Raw genomic sequence first — 27,610 nt, forward strand, 5'->3', positions numbered from 1 at the left:
TATGAAAAAACAGTCTCCAAACAAAACAGATTCATTATCATTTTGGGTGGGGAGGGTTGGAGGAGGAAAAGACATTTCATAATTCTAAATTATTTTTCAGATTAATTGGTAAGAATCATTACTAGTTCATCTCCCTTCTCACTACACACACACACACACACACACACACACACACACACACACACACACAAATTATACCTCTTAGAGGAAAGAAACTAAATGGTTTCCCTAAGAGCAGAATAACATAGTCCAAAAAGAACTTTGCTTTATAAAAAGATTAGGCATTAAGATTCTGCAAGTTGCCATAAGTACACATTAATTGCTAGTAGGTTATAATTGAAGAATTTTGAAACAATAAATGCTTACAACATTAGATTAATAGGAAAAAATCAGGCTACCATTATTGCATGTGATCTTTTTGGGGAATGGGAAAATATGTAAACAGAACATATCCACAAGCATGCACACACACAAAGTAGAAATAAATACTAGAAGAAAATTTAAACGACTAAGAGACATCTGAGTGGTACAATTAAACTTTTCTTCATCTCACCTTTATTTTCCCAATTTTCTGCAATTAAAAATGGTTTAAAATCTCCATAAAGTCATGGGACTTTGTATCTAAGCGCTAGCTATTTAAACCCCTCTCTTTGGTCTTCGGTGGCTCTAAAATACCAATAGTCCATAATAATAATCCACCAGACTTCCTGGGATCTTTCTCCTATTCATCTTAGACTTCCCTGGGTTCTTTCTCCCTGACTTCAGGATTCTAAAAGTGAGTTTTAAGAAACCCCTGGACAATCTGTATACGGGGTAAAATTGGGAGTTCATAACCCACTTGAATCAAACTGTGAAATATGATATATTAAGAACTATGTAATGTTTTGAACGACCAACAATAAAAAAAAAAAAAGAAAAAGAAACCCCTGGACAATGGCATGAAGAGCCTAATCTATTTAAAGGAGCTGCTACCAGGAAGCCGCGTGGGAAAAGATCACTGACTAGGGTCTCGCCCTGCGCATTGGATGAGTCCGTTTCTATCTCCACCCCTCATTTACCTCGTTCTTCTCATCTTTTAAATGGAATTTCATGAAATTTGAAAGAGGTGAGATAAAGCTTGTTGGTGACACGATAGAAATTACCACGGTAAAGGTTTCTAGGACTCGGTAGGTCTCAGCCATCCCGTTGGGTGAAAGGCCCCACCCCAAATATACTGAGCCTGACTCTGAGGGGGCGGGGCCCGGGAATCTGCATTTTAGTAGCTTCCCAGGTAGTTCAGATGCTCAGTCAAGTTCGAGAACGGAACTCTCTTCCCAGCCTTCCTATTTTCTGATTCACCTCTTGACTTCCTCCGGGTTCTGGCGAATTCTCTAGTTCCCACAACAACAGGAGAGGAGGGAAGAGAAGCCACTACCAGGGACCTCAGGCCCTTGGGGCAGCCGACCTCCCTCTCTCCCTGCGCCCGCCGGCGGGTTACATAACGGACCCCAGGACGCGTTCTCGCGAGATTTCCACCGCCCCCCCTCCTCGCTCCACGTCAGAAGGAACCGGGCGGAGCGGCCAACATGGCGGAACGCAGGCGACACAAGAAGCGGATCCAGGTAGCAAAGCCCAGTCCAGGGGTAGGGGGCTTCAGCGCGCTCGGAAGTAGAGGAAGCGGGGAAGACCTCCTGAAAAGGCGCGCGAGGGAGAGGAGGGGTGGGGTTCCGCCGCCAGGCATCCCGCTTCAGACTGTGTCGTTGTGAGGGGCCTGAAGTGGGGCGGTGTTGGCTACCGCGGAGACAGAGGTGGTGGTGGAGCCGCAGGGGAAGGAAGGAGGCGCCGCTCTGGGAATCCGGCCACGGAGACGCGGCTGAGGGCCTCGGGTTCCTGTGGCGGCGCCGGCCCAAGCCTGCGCTGGCAGGTCAGCCTTCTCCGGAGCTCGGACAGGGACCCACCCCGCCCCGGGGCCCCTCCTCCGTTCCCTTCACCCATCGACTCTCGCCTTAGCTATCACGAAATTAAGGCCACGGTAATTGGGGTAGAAGGAGGCGGAGGGCTGACCTAAAGCAGAGGTTCTTTGTGCACGTAGACGGTAAGAGGAGGAAGGACCTGGACCTGGTCAAATGTCCCAGGGGCGCAGGTTGTGATCCCCTAATCCAGATGTTCAGTTGCGTTTACGTTTTTCCTCAATATTTTAACCTCATAGTTCCACTTGAAGCTTACTGGCTTTCTTACAGGCGACACGTTGTAAACAAACACAACCTCGCTGGTGCTGCAATGAGCTGGTGGCACCCAGAAACCTTTCACATGCCAGTTTGTCATCCTCATAACCTACATAACATCCCTCCCTCATTCCACATGCATATCATCTGTGCATTTCTTCCCAGCAATTTTCCCCCTGTTGTTCTTTGTCAAGAGGATTAAATATGTTGAGCATCTTGGACTCAAGATGTTTATTAGTCTCAGCAGTTCATATGCTGAGAAATCAAAAGCATCATAAATTGATAGCATGTAGTAAAGTTGTCAGTTATACTAATCTCCAGTTGTGACACTTACTGTTTTCTGTTCCTCGAATAGAGTGACTTTCCTATTTATATTCTCTGCACTTTTGTTTATCAGCTTTTTGGCCCTCTTACAGGTGTTTTGAGCAATTAAAGTTTAAATTAAAAATTTTTAAAGTGGTCTTTCAAGTACTCTGAAAAAAGATAATGATCTAGTAAGTTTGCAGTTTGGCAAAAAAAAAAAAAAAAAGTAATTGTGAACAGGGTACCAAAGGGGCAAATTCCAAGTTCAGACAGGTCTGAAGACAAGGGCTTAAGATCGCTAGAAGTTTCTATTCATACTATTCCTGATCTTTTGAAATTTAGTGTTACTGATTTATATAGACAACATTTTACCAAAATTTTATTGGAAGTTGTCAGATTTGTACTTACTGTACTCCTTATACTTGCAAGACAACACAAATTTTGTGCCCATGAATACCCACTGTTTGTAAGCTGTATTTACAAACAATTCAAAGAGTTTTGAATTCATACTCTAAAAGAAATAAGCCAATCCCAAAGAAACAAAGGCTGAATGTTTTCTCTGATATGTGATGCTAATTCACAATAAGGGGAGGGCTAGGGAAGAATAGAAGTACTTTGGATTAGACAGAGGAGAAGTGGATATGGGGGGTGGAAGGATAGTAGAATTACCCTATGTGCATATATGATTTCATGGTGTAACTCTACATAACATATAACCAGAACAATGAGAAGTTATACTTCATTTATGTATGATGTGTCAAAATGCATCCTATTATCATGTGTCATTAATTAGAACAAATTTTTAAAAATATAATATATATATTATATATATATACACACACACACACACTATTTTACAGTTTAAACTGCACCTTAATATTGTCAGGAAGGGTATATAATTCACTTTTTGAATAGTTGCTGATAAAAAGGTAGGTGAATATAGTATAGTACTATAGAGGTAGTGGCCCAGAAATTTAGTGTTTGCCACTGTGCCTCTTTGTACTGAAGCTCCACCAATTTTTAGAGTAATTTTGAGCAAGTTACTTTTTAACCTCAATTTTCTGCATATGTAAGGGATTTTTTACCTTTTAAAAAAATTGTTTTAAACCTTAGATTATATTATACAGTTGCTGTGAAAACAGTAGGTAAATCAAGTACTTACTAAGTTATAAATGTTACAAAAAGTGTGTGGTGCACAACCTCTTCCTTCTTATCCTCCCCTAGGACAAAGAACTAGATTGGATTATTATTTTGTTTTTTGTTAAACACTTTTCAATGTAGTGAAGATTGAGTAACAGCTATCTATTCAGTAAATAAACATTAGATTGTGAGTTACAGAAAGTGTATCTACTTACTTTCTATTGTTTATTTCAGGATCTGATTGTTAAAAATTAGTTCTGCATACTGCAAAATGAAAATATGTTATTTTCTCATCACAGTTTTAAAAATAACTGTGTAGAATATTTGTGGAAGATCTTGGAGTGGTACTTTTATGTCATTAAAATTCTGACAAATTTATAAAAATACACTGTCCTAGTCAACTCCCCCTTTTTTTTCCTTACCAGAGAGTCAGAAACTCTATGCTATTGATATCACATGAGATAAAAAGATCAAATTAATGACAAAGTTCAGAGTTTGTTAAAGAAAAGATTCTTTGTAGGACTTCAAAGCAGAGTATTCTACAATAACACCTGTTTCCTGTTATTTGATGTTTCATGATTATTCATTTCTAGAAAAGATTTTATGTTAAGTAGATTCAGTAACCTTGAATTATAATTTGTAATTTGGGGGAGGATGTTTGGTATAAACAATAAAATAAGCTCAGGGTTAAAAAAAAAAGTAGTAGCTAATTCATTTGCTTTTTCTAGTGTAGCATAATTTCAGATTCTTGTGTCCCATCAAAGTTGGAAGCAAGAAGACTATTGTCACATTTCCTTCTAGGACTGAAAACCTGAAGTGAGCCACATGTTCATTGACATGATGAACAAATTTTAATGATGGAGATTCTCAAATAAGAGTGATATCAATCCAAATTAATGAAAAATTTGAATAGAGTTTTAAGTTATTTAAGAAATGCAATTATGTATGTTTTTAAAGAAATACAGTAACTTCGTGCAGATTTAACAGAGCTGCTTACTAGAAGCATTGATTTAGAATCCTGTTGTCATGAAATTTAAGAGTTGAAAATAGTCTAGTAAAATTTTTTTTGAAACTTCTTCACCAATTAGTCTGATATAAAAATAGATGATGGGCCTAGAGTGTACTGCCTGCCGTCATTTTATAGATAAACTGATGTCCAGTGAGGTTATATGATATAACCAGGATTGCTCATCAAGATAGTAAAACTAGTTTTAGACAGATCTTCTAATTCCCAATTGAATATTCTTTCTACCTCACCATTGATAAAAGTAAGTTATTCAGAAATACTTAAATCCTGATTCTTTATATATCAAATTGTACAACAAAAAGACTTAATATGACTTATCCCAGCTAAAGGGAATCATCTCATCCAGAATTCTGCATATGTGTATATCTTGTTGAGTTTGGGACATTTAAATGGCTTACTTGTTCTTAGAACTTTTATAACCTCCATCAGTTATTTTTGTTGGACTTAGCTGTCTTCCTTGCACTAAACCCCTGACACATCATAAGCTGTGCTTAATTTCAGGAAAGGAAAGAAAATAGCAACTTTTGGACCATAGAGCCAGACTACAGGTCTTACTTCTCAGGACCTTCTGAAGAAAAGAGAAGGAACCCAGGAAGATAGTCCTAAGTCTGAAATCTCCCCACACAGGTTTAATGGAGGGTTTTGCAGTTACCTAACAAACCTGTTGTTACAGAGAGAATACAATAGAAGTGAATTGGAGGTGTTACAGAAGGATACTAATACAGTCAATATACAAAGCTGTGTGACTTTGAGCAAATGATTTACCTTAGGTCCCTTCCAGCTTTCAGATTTTATTCTGTTAACCTATTGTTGGCATTTTCACAAGTATTTTATACTGTCTTTTTTGTGTCTTTGTGTACAAATTTACAGTTTGTAAACTTGAGCCTTTTTCTTTTTTGCTCAGTTGAGTATTGACAGATCAAGTAAGGCATTCTATTGGATATAGTTTTTAAATTCTTCTGTAACAGAAATTCTGTAAGATAAAACCCATGTTTACCTACTCTGGATCTAATTTTTTTTCCTCAAAAATGTTAAGTGTTTGGCTAAAATAATGAAATTGGTAACCTTTGTCATTGTAGTATTTGTTGATGTTTTTCTAAAGTAAAAATAGTTTTTGTTAAACAATCTTTTTTTTTTTTTTTAAAGAGAGAGAGAGAATTTTTCAATATTTATTTTTTTTAGTTTTCGGCAGACACAACATCTTTCTTTGTATGTGGTGCTGAGGATCGAACCCGGGCCGCACACATGCCAGGCGAGCACACTACCGCTTGAGCCACATCCCCAGCCCATTAAACAATTTTATAAGAGTGTTTTAACCAAACTTTGAATTTAAAAGTGGTTTACAGCAATTAGCACATTGGTATTTGGGTGCAAAGAAAGGCAGTCTAGCTAAACTTGTTGGATCTTAACGTCCTCATTCTAACACATTCTAATTTTTTGTCTAAAAATTTCTCTCCTTTTGTTTCAGAGTTGATGGGCTGGTTTCCTTTTCATTAGTGGGTGCTAATTTCCTAAAAGGCCTTTATTTCTTTTTATAAACCTTGAAATGTTAATATTTTGTTCGTATCAAAAGGGAACACAGGGAAGATACTATAGTTCAATGTATAAACAAGAAGCAAGTTAGACTATTTTATACCCTCTTTAGGCTGCAGCTGGGAAACAGAATAAAGCCATCATATAGGATCCCCTGTATGACCAACTTCTCATAGTCAAAGCCCCAGGAGATAACAAATTGCATTGTTTTCATAAAGGCAATCCATATTATAATACAGATAACAATTATAAGTTATTGATACTTGTAATTGTTATTACTTGTCCATTGATACTAAAGTATCAATGGACAAGTAATTCTGTGTCTAGTTAGGAGAGATTATCTAAATCCTATATTTTCTAAATCTCTTCTGATCATTGTTTCTTAGTAGTATCTTTCCAGGGAGGGTATGCAGTTGTGGAAAACTTGGCTAACTTGAATTTAATTGTTAAATGAGATTTAAAAATTTTGTGTATACATTATATACAAAATTCCCTATTGCATAATAGAATCAACTTTTCATCTTTTTATGTATCCTGATATTTAACCCAATTTTACATGTACTACTTTGATTATCTCTCAGAAGATTAATACATTTATCTGTAATCAGTAAGTGTTTTAATTGAGTTAGTATGAATATTGACATACCATGTCAAAGTGACATTATTGTTCTCCAGAATTACCTTCTTCCCAGTTTCCTTTCTGTTATTGAAAAACTATCATTTCTGTTGACCTACATACCTTTAACTAACCTTTTCATTCATTCTTTATAATTGAGTCCTATTTATTCTATGTTTGTAATGTTTCAGATATCTACATTTTTTTCCCCCTGTTCTTGGTCTGGCATCACATCACATTTACTTGAATATTGTAGTAGTCTTTTAACTAGTTTCCATGCTTTATGAGTTTTTTGTTGTTGTTGTTTTCAAATTCATCCCACAAAACCACCAAAGTAATATTTAAAACATTTTTCTAATTCTCTTCTATTCAAAAATTACTAGTGGTCTTTCTGCTGCTTACAGAATAAAATAAAAATTACTTATTATACATATTAATCTCCCAGAGCTTCATAACTGGTCTCTCCTGGAGTCCACCATGTTTATACTTTTCATTCAGTTTACCCCAAACTCATTCATCTTTCAAAATTCAGTGCCTTCTTTCAAGAAATCCTTTTTAACTGTTCCTATCCACATTTATCTCACTTTTACTTTGTGTACATCTAAAATATATTTCTTCCACTCCTTTTGGAAAATAGCAGTTGCTTCTTTTGATGATTGTGTGCCAAAGTGAAAGGTGTCATGCCTTACAATTGTGTTTGGTATTAACAGTAGCATCTGAAGATCATAGGATAAGCAGTCAAGAAGTACATATTTGAATGGTTTTTCCTCCCACAATTTTTAATGCCAGTAACAAGTTATCAATTAGATATATCTTCAAATTGACAACAGATGTATCAGATGAGGGGAAAATGAGTATAGTCGTGATTATAAAATAGAATTGGTTTCTGTAAGGCATTAATATATCATTATTTTCAACTATTATGTAATTTTTTCAGCTGTATGAATATATATATTTACTAATAGATGAAGCTCATGTTTATTACACATGTATATTATACAATTAAATACTGTCATTTAACATGTGATGTCAACATATATTAACATAAAATGGTTTTAAAAATTCTAATAAGGAATTTCACCTTTTATTATGTCAGGAAATGTATTTTATAGCTAAGACTCAAATCATGAACCATGTAGATGTTAGTGAACTTTTTGAGTGTTAAAATATTGAATTTGCAATTTTTTAGGACTCTGGGGTTTTTGGGGTACGTATCTTAATAACATTTTTTTCATGAGTATTTTGTTTTTATAGTAATCTTCATTCCAGTTGAGTCGTTTGAGCTTTTAATTTTTATTGCTACAAATAACTCACAGCTGATAGTGGCAAAGTATATAATAGAAAATTTAGAGAGAGATATGGAAGAAAACAGGGAAGAATTAAAGCTTTTTCAAAACTACTTTGTGAGTGTGCTTCCATTAACCAGATGTTCAAATGACATAGTAATATCTGTTTTCTGCAGTTCTAATTTTTGCCTTATCTTTATTAAGGAAAAGAAGAAGGCAAGGTAGGAAAGGAGTCCCAGACAATACCTGGTATCTGCAACTACAGAGGAAAGGGGAGGGAATGACTACCAATTGTCAGCATCTTAGGAGTTCTTAAGGCTACTTCTTGGAGGCAGCTATCCTTGGTTACTTTGAGAACTGTCCCAATCGGCTATACATATTATTCAGGGTACATACTTTGGTTGTTGTAGCTATTTTACACTTAATTCATTATACTTTGATATTTGGACTGTTACTATTGGCAACATCTTATCTTTTAAATTATTGTTTTGTGACTATTAAAAAGATGAACTGGTAGTTACCATACTGGAAAAACAACTCAAATGCCAAAAAGCAGACAGGTCTGGCCCTTGTCTATTTGTATTTGAAAAAATATATAGTTTAAAAATCTCTATTTTTCTCTTTTTTGTGCATTACCAAGCTCCAGAGAATGCCTGAAGCAAGGGCTGTAGTTCATTTGAAAAGATTTACAGAACAGATCTGTAAATTATTCTTCAGTGCATAAATTTCTCAAGTAAATTATTACATTAAATTAATATTCTTACGTTGCAGGAAGTTGGTGAACCATCTAAAGAAGAGAAGGCTGTAGCCAAGTATCTTCGATTCAACTGTCCAACAAAATCCACCAATATGATGGGTCACCGTGTTGATTATTTTATTGGTAGGATTATAAAAACATATTAGTGCACATATCATATGAAGTTACCTAAATTTGGATTTTGTAGAAGTTTTAGAAGTACTTGCCAAGTGTGTTTATTGAAAGTTGGTGATTAATATATGACAATTGATTATCCTATTCTTTTTAATTGCATTTGTTGGAAATTTTAAAAATAGGATTTACTTTTAGTATTCTGAAGTATTAACTTTTATCTTGATAGTATGTGTACTTGGAACTAACTAGGAGCTTTGGTTCTTCATATTATCCGTACAACTTTGTTATAAACTCTCGTAGTGTATAATAGGGCCCATAGCTTATAAATAGTGGTTGTGTTGCCTTTTTTATCAATTAAAATTGAGTTGCCATTATAGAGAAGAAATTCTGTATCTTCTCTTTCTTTAGTAATATTAATGATTTTGATATTCAGAGTTTTTTAAAAATAGACATACTGATCACTTTAAATCTAACATTTAGCTATTTCTACTGACAGTAGTTGATTGTTTACAGAGTTATTCTTCAGTGGGTTACAGTAAAATTTGATGAGAATTTTTATTATTGTGTGGAGAAAGAGGAAGGTGTTTGAGTTTGTTTATCCTGTATTTGATAAGAGTGATAGTTGCATTCAAGTATTTTGCAAATTTTTGTCATAAACATTTTCCTATTAATTTACCTTGTTTTAAATAGTATTTCTGAGAGCCATTTATTTCACAACGTTACTTTAAAAGATGCTTATCAATATATTTCATAAATTGAGGTTTTAAGGAACTGTTATGACGGTCATATTATACTTAATTTTACATTGTGCTAGGTTTCATTTTCTGTGTCAGAATGTTGAAATTTGCCTTATGAAATATTGTTTATGTAGACATAAGTTCCAGTGAATACTAAATTTAAAATAATAAATTTCTTCTTTAGCTTCAAAAGCAGTGGATTGCCTTTTGGATTCCAAGTGGGCAAAGGCCAAGAAAGGAGAGGAAGCTTTATTTACAACAAGGGAGTCTGTGGTTGATTACTGCAACAGGTAGTATTATTTCTTAGCACAACAAAATTTATTTCTTTGTATAACAAAATAATTTTTAAGTTTCACCATAGCTCTTTACTTATTTTTTATCATTAACGGTAGCTCTTTTACTCTATTGCCAGGCCTGCTAAACTAAAGGGTCAGCAATATATCATATGCCAAAGTCTATAGTGAACAAGCTCTTTCTCTTTTAGAGCAAATGGTTGGGAGTGTTTTTCTAAAACTTTTGCAGGGATTCCTATATCCTTATTATCCTTGGTTGTTTTTTTTTTGTTTTTTTTTTTTTAATTGTTGGTCGTTCAAAACATTACATCTTTCTTGATATATCATATTTCACAGTTTGATTCAAAAGGGTTATGAACTCCCACCTTTACCCCGTTATCCTTGGTTTTTTAGTGTCTGTGCCCAGAACTTAAGCCATATACCCTTCCCTGTTTTTAATGATCACTAATGTAGTATTCCTTGAAAATCAAGGCAACTACATCTACCTTTCCTGTCTTTGAGAATTCAGGATGCAGTACAATTTGGTAACATAGACATATTTTTCACATTACATATTTTTTCTTTGCAGACACTCCATGGATTTACTTGTTAATACTTACTAAGTATATTCAATAGTAGATGTTGACCGAATTTTGTTTTCATGACACTGATATTTATAATCTGAGAATTGGAGATTTTAGATTATTTTTCATGTTCGTAGGGAGGGATACATAGCATTTCCCCACATAATCTTCACAGTGTATTAATGTGTATTCACAAATATTCCATGCATCCTAATCTTGCACCAAAGATTAATAATAAATGATTTCTAAATGACACCGGCACAATTTTTAAAAAAAAGAAAAAGAAAAAAGCTGTATATAATGGTTCCATCCCACTTTTTTGCAAAAAAAAAAAAAAAAAAGCTGAGATATGGTATTAATATTGGGTTTACTAACACTTAAGATATTAGCCATCTGAGAATCCTCTTAAAACCCACTGTTTCACAGCCTGATTTCTTAAGCTGTTGTATTAAATAAATCAAATATTTATCTTTTTTTTGGTTGTTTTTTATTTTTATTTTTTGGCACCAGGGATTGAATCCAAGGGCACTTTACCACTGAGCCACATTCCCAGCCTTTTTTTTTTTTTTAGTTAGATACAGGGTCTCACTGAGTTGCTTACGGCCTCACTAAGTTACTCAGGCTGGCTTTGAACTCAGAGTCCTCCTACCTCAGCGTCCTGATCCACTGGGATCAAATATTCCTTAAAATTCTTAGTTGTCAAAGATGAGAGATCACTAATAGGCATTTCAGAAACAGTACGTTTCATTGTTGGGTGAGGATACCCTAACAGTGGTGCAGTTGATATTTACTTGTTCCTTACAGCAATTTGTCTAATAAGAATTAGCTCCAAAATACAAACTCCCTGTCCACTTCAAAATAATTTTTTTTAACATATGGTGTAAAAATTATAAATGCAGCAACTGAGGCATGAAGAATTTAAGAACCTTGCCCAAGGTCACAAAGCTGGTAAGATTTAAGGTTCTAAATACAGTATTCTGGCTTCAAAGTCCATGCTCTCAACCACTGCACTATGACTATCTCCTCCAACAAGATGATAGTTCTTTTAAGGGAGCAAAGATTACAATTGAGTCACTTGCCAATACTAATTTTTTTGGATATTAAATCTCTGAGACTATTTCTCTGAGGAGAGCAGCCAGTATGGCCCATATCTATTAGGGCTTGTAGGAGCTATGGAACCATTTTAAAAACTTTTAAAAGCTCCAAAGACCTAGGTTCAGAGAATGTCATAGAGGTGGTCTCACTTTTCATTTTATATGTTATTTCCATTTATGTTGTGTCTGTCCTTTTTTCATTAAAATAAAGGAGAGAAGCCATTTCTAATATAACTATTGAGGATTGGATGGCCAGTCCTTATGGGTTCCTACTCAGCCATAGAGAAAACCACAGTAAGATTCTTGTCCAGTTTCACCTGAAGTGTGAGGAAAGACACAAAACAGGAAAATGTGGGATAGTTAAAAAAAAAAAAAAAAAAAGATCTTTTCTAGTACAATCTGTACATTTTGTGGCCTACTGCACACGTGAACTCTTCAAACTAGCAAACTAGTTCAAACTAGGTGTCAGTGAAATTTTGCATCACTGACCTGCAGTCTAGTAATGTCCTCCTCACTCTTGTGCAAGTGAGTCACACTCTTTCGCTCTTCTGGTCTTTCTGTGATCCTAACCTGCCACTTTCCTTCAGTAGTTCTCTTTCCTCTATCCAATCTGCCTGTCAATATTACAAACACATCTTTCAAGTCCTACTTCTACCATGTAGTATTCCCCAGGTCCTCCAGTTCATATTAACTTTTGTTTCTAAAATTATACTGACTTATCAAGTTAGTATCATCCAGTTTGGCCCTTAACCATTTTAGAATTCTAGTATATGTGTTAGTGTTTTAATCTCTTGCATCTAAATCTGAAAATAGTTGTAGGATCGTTTCTCCATAGCACTTGGCACAATGGGACATGTAATTAAAATTCACCATTAATACATAGGTGAAAGTACCTAATACATGCCAGGCGTTAAATAAATATTTGTTAAATCTGAAAAAAAAATGCTTAAGAAGTGAGGAAAAATACAGAAGTAATTTTAAAACTTTTTACAAGCTGCTTTTAAACCATTTATTCACTCAACCATGTATTTATCACATATCTATTGTAAAACAAGCCCCTGGAATACAATTACTGTGACTTGCTTCCTATCTCAGAAAACAGAATTCTAATCTGTTGGGAAAGATTTGTAATTAATAACAATAGCTGATGAAACTGTCAAGAATGATTTCACAGAGAAAATGCTTTAATCAAAATTTGAAACATAAATAGGCAGTTACCCAACAAAAAAGAGAAAAGGGGTATTTATTCCCAGGAGAAGGCATAGAATATATTGAGATAAGAAAGTATAAGTAGTTCTGTGAAAAATATCAAGGCAGATATTTCTTTGGGCTCATGATTTGTTCTGTATCTCATATGTAAATCCAAATAAGTAGAGGCTTTGATTTTATTACAAAAGTTAAATAATGTTAATCTCACATTTTTAGGCATAGAATGAATTGAAATAGACATCCTCTAAAGACCCATAAATGAATAAGTCAATGATTGTACTTAGTACAAAATGGACTAGTGCTATAATGATCTTTGAAACCAAATGTGTATGTATCCCATAACTAGTAATTGCAGTTGAAGATTTTGCCATAGCAATAATGATAACATTTATTGACTGACTCTATGTATACCAGACACTATGTTCAACAGTTACAAGTTCTCAATTCTAAAAACCCCTATGAGATAGGTATGTCATTTTAGAAATCAAGTGAAGTTAAGTTATTTACCTAATGTCATTTAGCTAGTCAGGTGGTAAAGATGATATTTGAACCTAACTCAATGTGAAATTATTTTCAACATGATTTGATTGGAAGTTAATAATCTACTTTTCTTTCATGGGTGGGGATAACCTTGCAGGAAGAGTGAAAAGTGACAGAAGAAACAGACGGTCCTACTTGTCCTATGCCCTTCTGTATCTGCTCATCGGGGAAAAGGTTTTTTCCCTCTTACTAAAGTTCAATGGTTTATTTCTTAAATTACTTATATTTTTATTAAGAGTTTTTTCCACTGATATAAATTTCAGAAACTGAAGATAAAGAAAACGATACATAAGAAAACCTAAATTATTGATAATGTTGTTTTATAGTTAACCACATTACCATTTGAGAATATACATTTAAATTATCTATGTGTGTATACATGTGCTCAATATGTGGACATTTATTATGTGGACATCTGAAATATGTACTATAATATAAAATGCTGGTTTTTTAAATTAACATTACATGAAAAAGATTTCATTTTCAGATTAAATGATGATAAATGTTTCTTCTAGGAAATCACATAAAGGCACAAACAGAATTGGAATATATGTTCATTATAAATTTGTCAAGACATTCTGAAGTAGAAAATATAAATTACCCCTTTATATTCAAACACCCCACTACTATTATGTCCTACTTACTGTTTATAAGTAGCTAATCATTAATTCTCTTTTCAAATTTTATTTACATGTATATGTGTACATATACATATATATGCATAGCAATTATTAATGGTAACATTTACAAAATTATATGCTAAATAGATTTTCTGAACAAATAGAATAGGCAGATGAGGAAACCTAAAAGTAAACTTTATGGTAATGATTATGGATTGGACCTAATGTGCTATAAATGGAAGCCCAGCCAGGCAGGTGAAATATAACTGCTCCAGTGGGCATAACACAGTGACCAGAAAGAAGTGGTCATCTGGACAGGAAGATCATCCATATCAAATGACATGATGTTCTAGAGCAGGCACCTGTGAGGTGTAAATAGAAAGGTAGATTAGCGGGTACAGAGAGTACTAGTGAGACCTTGCTTCTAGATTGTGTTGTGGTAGTTGTACATTATCAAGGCAGAAGTGAAGAAAAAGATAAGGAGCTTAGAAGCTTGAATGTAAGATTTGAAAAAGTTGCTTATAAATGATAAAAAGAAGGGTAACCCAGTTTCTTGGTAGGATTATAAGGTTAGAAAGGAACTGTCAACCGCAAAGTTGATTTAAATTGGGATCAGCTGAGCTTCTAAACTTATCATAAAAATGAATAAAAGATCTCATGAAGAGTTTACAGTTAGTGAAAGAGCAAACAGTTGTAGCAAATTATATAGTAAGAAGACAGATGCTAAGGATAGGATAACAGGAAACAGAAGAGAGGATGGAGTGGGCTTGTGGTTTATACACGGTCAACTAAGGTTAAGGGAAAACTTGAAAAAAACCTTAAGGCAGTAAAACAAAAAGACATGTTTATTTAGGGAGAAAACATTCCAGATGAAAGGATCAGCCAGTGTAAAGGTCCAGAGGTGAGAATGTAAAAAAAAAAATAATAACTACTAAAAAGAAGAAAGAACAGTGTGTATAGAGAGAAGTTAACAAAAGCAAGAATACATAATATTTTGCCAAATATATTTTTCAAATTGATCATGTGATAGTCCTTATCAGAGTCCAGAAATCTCATCTTACTGTATTTAATTATTCATTACTTAATTGAAAATATCTCATCATAATGCCAGCCTGAATAGTGAAGTCCATGGAGAAAAATAAGACACCCAGAAAAATGGTGACGAGATATGAATAGAATTAATCAAATCATGGACACACTTTTTTTCTTTTCTTTTGCTGTACTAAGGACTAAACTGGGAGTCAGGAGGAGGGTTACTCTACCACTGAACTATATTCTCAGCCCTTTTTATTTTTTATTTTGAGAGAGTGTCTCACTAAGTTACCCAGGCTGGGCTTGAACTTTTCAATCCTTGTGCCTTAGCCTTCCAAGTTGCTGGGATTACAAGTGTGTGGCACCATACTTGGCATGACACACTTTTAATCTGTTAACATTTTTACACTATTTTCCTCTTTATCATTTCTGGCATTGAGACTTAACTTTAAATGAGGCTAGTCTTGCTTACTCTTAAAGGACCTAGAGATAAATTTTATATCAGTAATTACAAACCTATAATCTCTTTTATACCTAAATTAAATAGTTAAAAGTGAAAATTATATTGAATATCATTGAGTTTTGACAACTTTCATATAATCTAATTGACCTGTAAAAGGTTTTTTGACTGTTGGTGTAGTTCAGTATATTTCCATGGGCTTACTAGTTGTAATTTATGGGTTGCTAATTTATGTCTTTCTTTGCTCATTTTATTTGGGTCTTGATCTTTTTTGCTTTTTAGTCTATGTCTGTATAATAGATTGGGAATATAATGTTATACTTTTTTTCCCCTAAGGCTTTTAAAGAAGCAGTTTTTCCACCGGGCTCTAAAAGTAATGAAAATGAAGTATGATAAAGACATAAAAAAAGAAAAAGATAAAGGAAAAACTGAAAGTGGAAAAGAAGAGGACAAAAAGAATAAGAAAGAAAATATAAAGGAAGAAAAGACAAAAAAGGAAAAAGAGAAAAAAAAAGATGGTGAAAAGGAAGAATCCAAAAAAGTAAATTAAACTAAAATTAAGTAAAAATGATGTGTATTTGATCTACTGGGGTATAAGCATATTTAAAATATCAGCACCCATTTGAGCTGATTATATTGGGATTATTTATAAATATCATAGTTAAGAATTTTTTGTGTTAATAGTGAAAAAATTTTTGACTATATGAATGTTATATTGCTTTTCCTTGATAATAAGTGTTATTTCTATTATTCACCTGTGGTTTTCATAGGAGGAAACTCCAGGAACTCCCAAAAAGAAGGAAACGAAGAAAAAATTCAAACTTGAGCCACATGATGATCAAGTTTTTCTGGATGGAAATGAGGTAAGAGTATATAGCCTGTGCTTAGAAATCCAGTTTTTCATGGAAATTTTTAGTAAAATTTTTGATGCCTTCATGAAGAAAAGAAATAATTAGATAAATCTAATCATGCACCTAAGTATATAAAAGCTATTTAGAATCAGTTTCTCTGAATTTAGATATATTTTTAAAAAAAACAATTCATGTGAATAAGAGGAAACCTAAAGAAATAATGGCTTAATTCAAAATAGTTGCTTATTTCTTTTTCATTAGTGTAATCTAGAGAGATAGGGCAGCTCCATACTGGACCTAAGTTCCTTTATTTTCACCTTTGAAGATTGCCTCATGATCCAAAATGATTGCCAACCTGGATATCTATATCCAGAAGAGGAAAAGAGTGAAAAACCATGCTTCTTTTTAAGAAGGCCTCTTAAGGACACTGTCCAAGAAGCTGGCAATTTTATTTCTGCTTGAATTCCACTGACTAGAATCTAGTCACATGGTTATACTTACCTGAAATAAAGTCTTAGATATGCACTTTTTATGCTGAATGATCATTTGCCCAGCTAAACTTGCAATTTTCATTATTATCGAAGAAAAAAAGAACAGAGTAGTTAATGGGGGACATCGACTGATCTCTGTCTCTTATACACATCACTTGAGGGACCTAAAATTTTCAACATTATTTGATGCTTTGCTCAAGGAGCTAGCTTTTATTGTATCTTATAATTGTAAATTTGTGTGGTGGCAACCTTCCAGGAAGATTACATTGGTTAATGTAGTTACTTAACCAATACAAAAACATTAGTTATATACAATTGGGCTATTGTGAATTTCAGGGCTTATTCTTTCTTACTAAAACATTAAGTAGTGTATATAAAATACTGGCTTCTAGGGCTATGTGTTTGAAATTTTGGGGAAGCTTTTTTAAAAATATGTGTTCTGAGGGCTGGGGTTGTGGCTCAGTGATAGAGTGCTTGCCTAGCATGCACAAGGCACTGGGTTCGATCCTCAGCACCACATAAATGTAAAATGAAGATATTGTGTCCACCTAAACTGGTGGACACAATATCTTCATTTTTTTATTTTAAAAAAATAAATATTTTTTTTAAAAACGTGTTCTGTCTAGGCTTTTCGCAAACATATTTGCATGAGAATCTTAAATTTCTTAAACAGAAGGTGGGGGGGCATGGGTATGCATCTGCATACAAATATCTTATGGTAATTTTAATGGTTAAGAACCTTGGTTGATGTCTACCATGTGAGAGGCCCTGGGTTTAACACAATGTACAAAAAAAAAAAAAAAGACAAAAGTTTGGTTAAGAACCCTTGTAATAGAAGTGCACTAGTACCATCAGTTAAGCATTGAGCATTAGCTATATGCCAGCTATTTTTATAGGTGCTGGGAATAGCATGGTAAGTACAATGAAATTCTCTACACAGAAGCACTTAGCAGTCTATCAAACACAGAAGCATTTTAATCTGTTACTTTGTTGAATGGTAAGCATTAATGGTGTAAGATTAACAATTAGGAATTGTTATTCAAAAACTAATTAGAAAGGACAAGTAGGGTTTAAAGACCCTGGACACAGCTGAGCCTTCAAGGCTGACAGGCAGATTGCCAAGTGAACCAGAAAGAATTTATGTCTGTTAGGGAAGGAAGCAAGCTGAGCAAAAGCATGGGTGCTTGCCATCCTGAAAAGACTAGATTTTATTCTTAGAAACCACCATGTATTCCACAATTTTTAAAGGTAGGAAATGTCTTTTTTTCTTAATATATTTATTTAGAATGGTAAGTAGCAGAAGTAATGTCTATGGACTTATTTCCAGGGAGATTGTAAAGAATAAAGTAGGGATTGAAGTAGAACCCCAGGTGTTAGAAATAGAAGAACCAAGTTGGAAGGACAGAAAGAGTTCTGGTCAAATAGGAAATGAAAGAATTCTGTTATTTGTAGAAATTAAGAAATAAAACTAAGAGTTATGGATGATGATTGAACATATCTCCAATCTGAATGATGTTCTGTTGTATAAAATTGCCTGCTAAAAGTACATCAAGCTTTAAAACAGCGGTTCTCTACATGTGGGCTAAAAACCCTCCTTGAAGGAGTGGACAGTGAAATTATTGCAGGGAGTCACTGAATCTTTATGTTCTCCAAGCATGATAGTGGTTCTTTGTTGTCAGTAGGAGAGAAAAAGATGTAGTTTAGAGCTGTTGGATCTTAGTAAAGCTTGGCTGGAATCTTAACTATGTTCTTAGCCCAAACAGATCCATTATTACATAGGAACAAAAGGATTGATAATTGCTGATCCTTATTTTGAATAAACAGTGATTTGCACACATAAACAAATTATCAAATGCATGGAAGTATGTACAAAACAAGCAGCATTCTTATGATCATTTTCTAACTGAATGAATGCCAAAGGAACCATTATTATTGAAGGGAAAGTCTTTGGAATTTTTCTTAGAAAGTAAGCCTCATATATTAAGATGTTGGTGACTGCCTTAGAGGTCCTTAAATGTAGAAATAAACTTTATGGTGGATGCAGTGGTGCACACTTGTAATCCAACTTGTCAGGAGGTTAAGGCAGGAGGATCACATGTTTGAGGTCAGCCTGGGCAACTTGGCAAGATAGTCTCAAAAATTTTTAAAAAGGGCTGAGGGTGTGGTTCTGTGGTGAAGTACTCACCCAGCATGCACAAGGCCTTGGGTTCCAATCCCTAGTATTACCAAAAAAAAAAAAAAAGACCTACTCTCCATTGTGACCTTAGAACTTGTAAGCACTAAGGTTTCTTGGTTCTTCTAGGTTTATGTGTGGATCTATGACCCAGTTCACATTAAAACATTTGTCATGGGATTAATTCTTGGTAAGTAGCAGGATGTAAGTAGCATTAAAGTGTAATCTAAAATTTAGGAAACAAATGCAGAACCACAAAGGAGATTATTTCTAAATATAAAAGTTATCGTTTCAAAGTGAGTAAGTCAGAAGATAAATGGTAAACTAAGGAAAATACTTGCAATACATTAAAATGAAGATCTTTAAGGGATTAACAACTTGGTAGAAAAATGGTAAGGTAGTGCACAGATAAAGCATTACAATAACCAATCATGGATGATACTTAATCACGCTCAAATACAAAATAAAGCAACAGTGATTAAAGGAATTATAGAGTTTGAGAATGAAGGTCTTAGTTAGAAGGTCTCTCCAATAATTGACAGGTATATCCATTGCTTTAATTTTAGAGGGAGGTCAGTTTGGGATATCTTTCAAATTTTAAATGCATATAGTCTAACCCTTCAATTATACTTGTAGGAATTTATCCAATTTTATGCGTGTAGTTGCACAAGCATATGCATTTACGTGTTGCGTATTTTAATCCAAATCCTTCAGACTATATTTAAGAGCATAAACTAGCATATAATCTTTGAAATGTTAAATGCCTATATCTTTTGGCCTAATAATTCCATTTAAAGGAATTCACTTTGTTACACAAACACAGTTGCACAGATGTATATGTACAAGAATATTTGCACTGATATCTATTAGAGGTTCAAACTGAACAGAATTCAAGTTCTTTAATAGGAAAAGGGTAAAATAAATTACAGTATAGTAGAATACCATGTATCTTTTAAAGAATTAGTATGCACTGATTGAAAGATATCTAGAATAGCCAGGTGTGATGACATGCACCTATAATCCCAGGATCTTGGGAGGCTGAGATGGGAGGATCGCCAGTTCAAAGCCATGCTCAGCAACTTGGCGAGGCTTTAGGCAACTCAGGGAGACCCTGTCACTAAATAAAAATATAAAAAAGGGCTAGAGGTGTGGCTCAGTAGTTAAGTACCCCCGGATTCAATCCCCAGTATCCAAAAAAAAAAAAGAAAGAAAGATATCTGGAATATATCTAATTTTAAAAGAAATTGCAGAAGAATAATATTTATTCAGAAATGGAGTAGAACAAGAATTAAACGAAGATGTAGTCTTCACTATACCTTCTGATTTGTTTTTTTAAACATGAGTATATTTCTCTAAGTTCAGGGTAGGAGTGGGTAGGGAAGAATGATATAACAAATAGAAAAATAGATATTAATTAAAATAATATTGGTGAATATGATATCATAGGACTTCATTCAAAACAACTCTAATGATAAGAGTAGAAACTGTTAAATCCAAATAGCTAATAACTATTGATTACTACTAATGTAGTAGTCACTTTGCTAAATATTTTACAGATAGTATATCATCTCATCCTTACAACATCATCTAAGAAGTTAGAACAGCACTGATTAACTCTAAAGTAACTTAGCCTGAAAAGGATTAAATAACTTGCTGTGTGTCACTTAGCTTATAAATGATAGAGCTAGAATTTGAATACTGTTCTAAAGACCTACTAATACTGGAGATACTTATATACAGTACGCCTGATTTTAAAAAGGCAGTCTGTAGCAGAATCAGCTGGTGAGCTTCTTGAGTCTGTGAATATCAGAGCTCCACCCTAGAATCACAATCTCTATGATAGCGTCTTTAGAATTTAATTATTTATTTTTTTTTGGTTTGTTGGGGTGTTATTTTTTGTTCTTAGCTTTTCCTCAAAAAAATATGTTCTCTGTTGTTACTACCAAGTCATTTAAATTTTTATTCTAGAAGTTATCTATGTAACTTTGTCATTTCTTGTTCTAGTGATTGCAGTTATAGCAGCCACACTCTTCCCTCTTTGGCCAGCAGAAATGAGAGTAGGTGTTTATTACCTCAGTGTGGGCGCAGGCTGTTTTGTAGCCAGCATTCTTCTACTTGCTGTTGGTAAGTATTACTAGTAGTAAAACTAACCTCAGTAAGGTAGATATTGAGCAGTTGGAAATATAATCTGGAACTTTAGTAAAACTTAATAGCAAACTTAACATAGGTATGTCAAGAGTTACATGATTCTACTCTCTGGGTTAAATCCCAAAACGTGGCTCAGAATTGATTAGTTTGGGTCTAATCTGAAGAAAGGATTACTGGATTTTTTTAATTTTTAATTTTTTGATTAATATTACATTTGATTGACAAATCATGATTATACCATGAGGTGCAATGTGGTGTTTTAATGATTAAATCAAGCTAATTAATATATATATCACTTTGCTTACCTTATCATTCTTTATGGTAAAACATTTTAAGTTTATCCTTTTAGTTATGTTGAAATAAATAATACATTATTATATTTTAATCTGAAAAGGGTTTGCTTTAAAGATTAACTACAGCAGGAATTTATTATTTTTGCAATGATTTATTATTCAGTAAAACACTTTGATATTTCAACAAGGCCAATGCAGCTTATATTAAATATTTAAATTCTGTGCTTTTTATTCAATAAAGCATATTAGAATTCTGCTATGGCCAGGCTATATATGGTAAGATTAGGTTTTATTTGTTCTAAACAAATGATTTGCCACTTTGGGGGAAATTGGTAATTTCTACTCAGGTACCAAAATAGATTTTAGATACATCGAGAAATTAAATGTTTTAAACATCAAACAGGAAAACATAAATAAATTGGTGTCTTCTGTAGCCAAGAAGATGATCAAAAGGGCTAATAGATTTAGATCACATAAAAATTTAAAAACCCTTTTCACATCAAAAAAACAAAATTAAGAACAGGCAATAAACTGACAAGGCAGACAAAAAAAGATTCCCATCTACTCTTTTTTTTTAATCAGATACAACATTTTTTATACCTTTATTTATTCATTTTTATGTGGTGCTGAGGATCTAACCCAGTGCCTCGCACATTGCTAGGCAAGCACTCCACGACTGAACCACAACCCCAGCCCACCATTTAATCTTATCAGTTAATAAAAGGACCTGAATATTAGGGAATAGAGAACATGAACATTCTTTCATCCTTTGAAAAAGAGAATAAAATATAAATGATTAATAAATTTTCATCACTTATAAATAGTATAATAAGATAATGAGGTATTTTTTTGCTTGTTTAATTGGAAAGCTTTCTTCTTTTTAACATTAACATTTTTAACATTAATACTCAAAACACCAGGGAAGGTATGATAGTTATGATTTTCATTTTCTTACTTAAACTTGTATTTTTCTACAAGGGGCATATTATTTAATCTGGGGGGGAAGCAACAAATGTTACTTTTAATCCTAGTCTTTGAAGATTTTTCCTTGTAGACTGAGCAGTTTTTACTTTGGGAAAGGTAAATGAATTTTTCTCAGCTTATCTAAAGTAGTTTACATTGAATTCCTTGATCTAACTGGAGTGTATGCTATTATATGATATGAATTTCTGATTATTTTTCCCAAATGACAAATCAGCTTTTCCACCAAGCCCTAAAAGTACTTCTTTATAGAAGAAAAAATAACACCCGAATTATTTACCTAATATCTGTTGTTAAGAGGACAGAATTGGACCAAGATTATCTTAACTGGGTGCATGTAAGAGTCTATAAAAAAAAGTTTTCATTTTTATAAAGCATTACTACTATAGCTAAGCAGTTTCCCTTTGCACATCCCTTCATCCTGGTCATCAAGATGTCCTGGGTTGGTGGCACACCCATGAACCCAGAAGCTCATCCTGTATCTTTCTTTAATTTTTTTATAATATTTATTTTTTAGTCAGACACATATCTTTATTTATTTTTTATGTGGTGCTGAGGATCAAACCCAGGGTCTTGCATGTGCTAGGCAAGCAGTCTACTGTTTGAGCCACAACCCCAGCCCCTCTCTCTTTAATTTGACATGATTATATGCCTCCTTTTTTCCTCTGTGATGTGCTTAAGTGAGGCCTTCTCCACACACCTTTCATTTTTCTTTCCTCTTATTCACCTTGAGAAAATCCACTGCTGCTTTTGCAGGTAACACAATTGTAGACCAAGAAATAATATCTAAGCCTATGAAGTAGCTAACTAGAGTAAGTTCGTGTGGATTTAAATATGGAGCAGATAGCCTTGCAAATTCAAGTAGGAAACAAACCCAACATGTTGATTCTGTTAGAAAATGCAGCTCTAAATATCTTTTCGAATAGTATTGATCTGTAGTCATTTATAAAATGGATATTACTTTGATATTCTATGAAGTATTATATTGTTTTCAATTATATTTGTTGTTACTTTGAATATGCTTTGTTAATTCACCATTTAAAATAAGACTTTTGGCATTTTTCTAAAATTTGTCACTGTTGGTATAGAAATGGTATTACAGTACATGTCACAGTTTTTCTGTGATTCTTCCCTTTGCTCCTGGTAATCTAATGCCATATGCAGAAAAAACTGTAAAGCATGTTAGAATTCTGCCATGCCCAGTTGTGCCATTTCTATATTGAATTTTCTTAGGTTTTGATACAAGATTTCATATTATGAATCATCTGTCTTATAAACCTATAAAACCTATCATAGTATCATAATTGTGTTTGGAGAAAAAATGTTCAGCCTTTCTTAAAAGTTATTCATTTTCTCTCTAATCTATCATGGAACTTGTTCTTGTCATAATTTCAAACATTTACTTTTTCTGTTTGGACCACCAAAGATTCTAACAACATTCTTTTTGCGTATTTATATTCTTGTGAAAATAAAATACTACTTTATAAATAAAGTAGTTTATTTTTAAATGCTACTCTAAAAAATCAAGGCATAGCTGTAACTGTTTTTTTATTTTTCCAAAACAAAATAATGGAAGAAGCATTGACAAACTTTTTTGAGGCTTTATATGAAACAGTGATATATAGTCATGAAGGAAAAAAAAAGTATCAATTGATTAGCCTATAACATTTATATAATCATTATGGTCTTTATAAAAGAAAAATCACTGAGCCATACATAACTGGTAAATTAATAGAAAACTACATGAAGTATTAGAGTTTGTAAAATTTCATTATCTCAGTTTTGTCATAATATATTGTTCTAAAAGAGTAATGTCATAAAACATACATAAACTCCCTTGCTTTTATTAGTATTATATTGTTTCTTACTATTGAGAGAATTGGTCCTTAAATAAGCAAAAATTATATAACTTACCTAATTAGTAAAACAAATAGATTAGAAGATAGATGCTAGGATTCTTTTTCCAGGGTTGACCTATCCTTGATTTTTTAGAGAAGCATTTAGGCCATGTAAGTGCATGCCTACTATACCTTGTGCAACCCTCAAAAATGTTTTCATTTATTTTAAAATCAGAAATAGCCCAGTGGTAGATTGTGTATATATATGATTGTATATATTAGTAGACTGCAGTATTATTTTGCATTTGTACCATTACATATGTAAAATATAATTTTAGTTTATTTTTTATAAAGGAAGTGCCCTACAAAGGCAAAAGTACCTAGGATTTAGAAAAGTCATAATTTAGCAGCCCTGCTTTTTCCTTTATAAAGCCTTTTTTCTTAGGATATACTTCATTTCTTACTCATATTTTTTTCATTTCTTACACAGTGGTCTCATGAATGCTTAAACTTCCAACTGACTGCTGTTTTTTAGAGTATAACATCACAAATTACATAAATCATAAGTGTATGTCCATGGAACAATACCCAGATGAAAAAATAAAAGTAATTTTTTGGGAGTGGCATTTCAGCATTGTGCACTTAAGTTCAGAGCAGAATGTTCTGCCATGAGAATGTTTTGATAGATGCTAAACTATCTAAACAGGATTTAAAAACTCATATTAAGGTGCATGAAATGTGCAAATAAAACTAAATGTTTTCCCAGCATTTTATTAACAAATATTCCCTGCTCCCTGATTCAGTGTTTGAATTATTCAAAGAAATTTTTCTCCCCACAGCTCGTTGCATTTTGTTTCTCATCATCTGGCTCATAACTGGAGGAAGGCACCACTTTTGGTTCTTGCCAAATCTGACTGCTGATGTGGGCTTCATTGACTCCTTCAGGCCTCTATACACACATGAATACAAAGGACCAAAAGCAGACTTAAAGAAAGATGAGAAATCTGAAACCAAAAAACAGCAGAAGTCCGACAGTGAGGAAAAGTCAGACAGTGAGAAAAAGGAAGATGAGGAGGGAAAAGTAGGACCAGGAAATCATGGAACAGAAGGCTCTGGTGGAGAACGGCATTCAGACACAGACAGTGACAGAAGAGAAGATGACCGATCCCAACACAGTAGTGGAAATGGGAATGATTTTGAAATGATTACAAAAGAGGAACTGGAACAGCAAACAGATGGGGATTGTGAAGAAGAGGAGGAAGAAGACAATGATGGAGAGATACCTAAATCTTCACATGAAAAATCATAATTCGACTAATTTGGGGACTGAATAAGGGCAAGAGGTTGGATTTTCTATGTTGGCTGATCATCATAATGTACACTTCTTATTTGTAGCATTCTTTATATCCATTTACTGAAATGTATTTGACATCCAAGCAGTTATTCAGTTCATTTTATAGACTATTGGTACTACTATTGTTACAGTCTAAAGCCATTAATAAGTTTATCCATTTGATAATTTTACAGTAAGTAGGTCTCATTCATTTTGATAGTTATCAAAGATGCATTTTCCACAATGAGATTTAGATTAAGGGCATTTTTGATAGTTGTATGGCTTTTTACTGTTAGACTAATCAAAATAACTTTAGAAGGAATAAAGAAATTGCAACGTTTCAAATTATGCAGAGTTATGTAGCCATTTCACAGTTTCTTTAGAATGAAATGCGTAACACTTTGTTCTTGATAGTTTGCTTTTGTTTTTCATCATAAAATTATACCAGGAAATTTCTTAAGATTCTGAGTTAGCAGGGTTCAAAAGCATTTCGTGGAAACAAGCCAACTAATAACAATGCAGCAGCACTTCTAGTTTAGCTGCAAATTCTCCTTTTCCAACTTAGGAAATCCAAACTGATTTGTACGTTTGATTCAGAGAAAGATGGTCATCTCCAGTTGAGAACATGAACAGCATTGGTTGGAAGGTGATGGCTCTCCTACCTTCTTCCCCATCTCCTTGTAACGTAAAGCGTATTCTGTATATAATTTACGAATAAAACATTTTATTTTAATTGTTACTTATTATTTAGACATTTCTCAACACTTAAATTTGTAAAATTAAGACCATGTAAGGGTATGTTTTTAGAGAAGTGAAAGTTTCGATAACCCACAGAACACCTGTGATCTTTCTACAGCAGCTTCAGTTTTGTGCCAACATTCCATGTATTTGAATATGAGTAAAAACTGATCCTTATTAAATATAAGAGCAGACTTAAAAGTAGCTGTTTGTAAGCCTTAATGTTCATTTTGATTTATTTTAAAACTTTACATTCAGAAATGGGGTACTGTATTACCAGACCAGGAGGCCCTGCTGTGAAAGATAATTTACTGTTCTAAAATATCAATTTAAAATAAAGGCTATAAAAGAAAACATAGAGAACCATTGGACTCTAATTGCTTCAAACTAGTTTTGTAATTTGGTTTTATGTTTCAAATCATAGAAGAGCCTTGTTTACTTATGAGCATAATCATTCCTTGGAGTTATACTCTCAAAGTGATAGTGAATATTAAATTATTTTCCTTCAGTCACAGAGCAATTTGCTTTGTTATTGAAATAAGTGGAGTAGGTCTTTAATTTTTTTAGGTTGTTTCCCATCCAAGTGTTTGACTAAAGATGTTAAATTCTTATAATTATGAAAAAATACTTTTTCTGTATATTGAAACATCCTATCAAACATGGCTTGATTGCTTCTTTAATAGTATTCCCTGTAAGTGGCTAGAAGTGTGGCTCTTCCATGTTAATGCAATACTGTCAAGGCTGCAATCATTTCAAATTTTCTCTTAGCAAATGTTGATTTTAGTGCCTGGGTATTTCCCCCTCACATTTGCAGATCTCTTTTGCTTTATTTCCACAATTAAGGATATATAAAATTTGAGCTTCTGAGCTTCTTAATCACCAGTAACAATAATACCTATTATGGGGTATTGAAATGATACCAAAAGTGTTTCTCAGAAATAAAATTAATTTTGTTAACAATTACTACAATGGGAATACCCGAGCACTCACTGTTTAAAGTTCTTTCTAATACATGTATTGTGTCTAGTCCTCAAAGACATGTGGAGCATGGCAGACAGGAAAGTCAGCTTTTTATTGTGTGTGGATTCTTACAGAATGTTAGTACAAGGCTTTTAAATATTGGTGATTCTGAGGGGAATTGCATTCTTAAATGGTTAGAAAGTGAGTTAGAAATTTCAGCTTGGTTTCTATTGTACTCCTCAAGGTTGTATACTTTAAACAAACATAAAACTCAAA

General features: G+C 33.5%; 1 protein-coding gene across 3 annotated transcripts; it reads left to right on the plus strand.

Moving 5' to 3' along the window:
- Positions 1 to 1,337: 1,337 nt before the first annotated feature.
- Positions 1,338 to 26,728, plus strand: Sec62 (SEC62 preprotein translocation factor). 3 transcript variants are annotated; one of them, XM_040270070.2, is made up of 9 exons: positions 1,338 to 1,601; positions 8,881 to 8,989; positions 9,902 to 10,007; positions 15,865 to 16,069; positions 16,299 to 16,391; positions 19,173 to 19,233; positions 21,048 to 21,167; positions 25,143 to 25,580; positions 26,195 to 26,728. In XM_040270070.2, exons 1-9 carry the CDS (start codon positions 1,566 to 1,568, stop codon positions 26,263 to 26,265), a joined length of 1,239 nt encoding a protein of 412 aa, XP_040126004.1. In that variant the 5' UTR covers positions 1,338 to 1,565; the 3' UTR covers positions 26,266 to 26,728. The 3 variants fall into 3 exon arrangements, with proteins under 3 accessions (XP_040126004.1, XP_005332550.1, XP_040126003.1); XM_005332493.5 differs by having other exon boundaries at positions 1,351 to 1,601; positions 25,143 to 26,728; XM_040270069.2 differs by lacking the exons at positions 1,338 to 1,601; positions 8,881 to 8,989 and adding an exon at positions 13,514 to 13,590 and having other exon boundaries at positions 25,143 to 26,728.
- Positions 26,729 to 27,610: the final 882 nt, after the last annotated feature.

The sequence above is a fragment of the Ictidomys tridecemlineatus genome, chromosome 3 (genome assembly GCF_052094955.1).
Source record: "Ictidomys tridecemlineatus isolate mIctTri1 chromosome 3, mIctTri1.hap1, whole genome shotgun sequence".
Classification (NCBI taxonomy): Eukaryota; Metazoa; Chordata; class Mammalia; order Rodentia; family Sciuridae; genus Ictidomys; species Ictidomys tridecemlineatus.

Excerpts from the sequence above, each read along its gene's own strand:
- Sec62 (XM_040270070.2), top strand. The coding sequence starts at position 1,566 with ATGGCGGAACGCAGGCGACACAAGAAGCGGATCCAG. Across the intron at positions 8,990-9,901 it reads CCGTGTTGATTATTTTATTG|CTTCAAAAGCAGTGGATTGC; the intron begins GTAGGATTATAA and ends TTTCTTCTTTAG. Across the intron at positions 10,008-15,864 it reads GTGGTTGATTACTGCAACAG|GCTTTTAAAGAAGCAGTTTT; the intron begins GTAGTATTATTT and ends TTTTCCCCTAAG.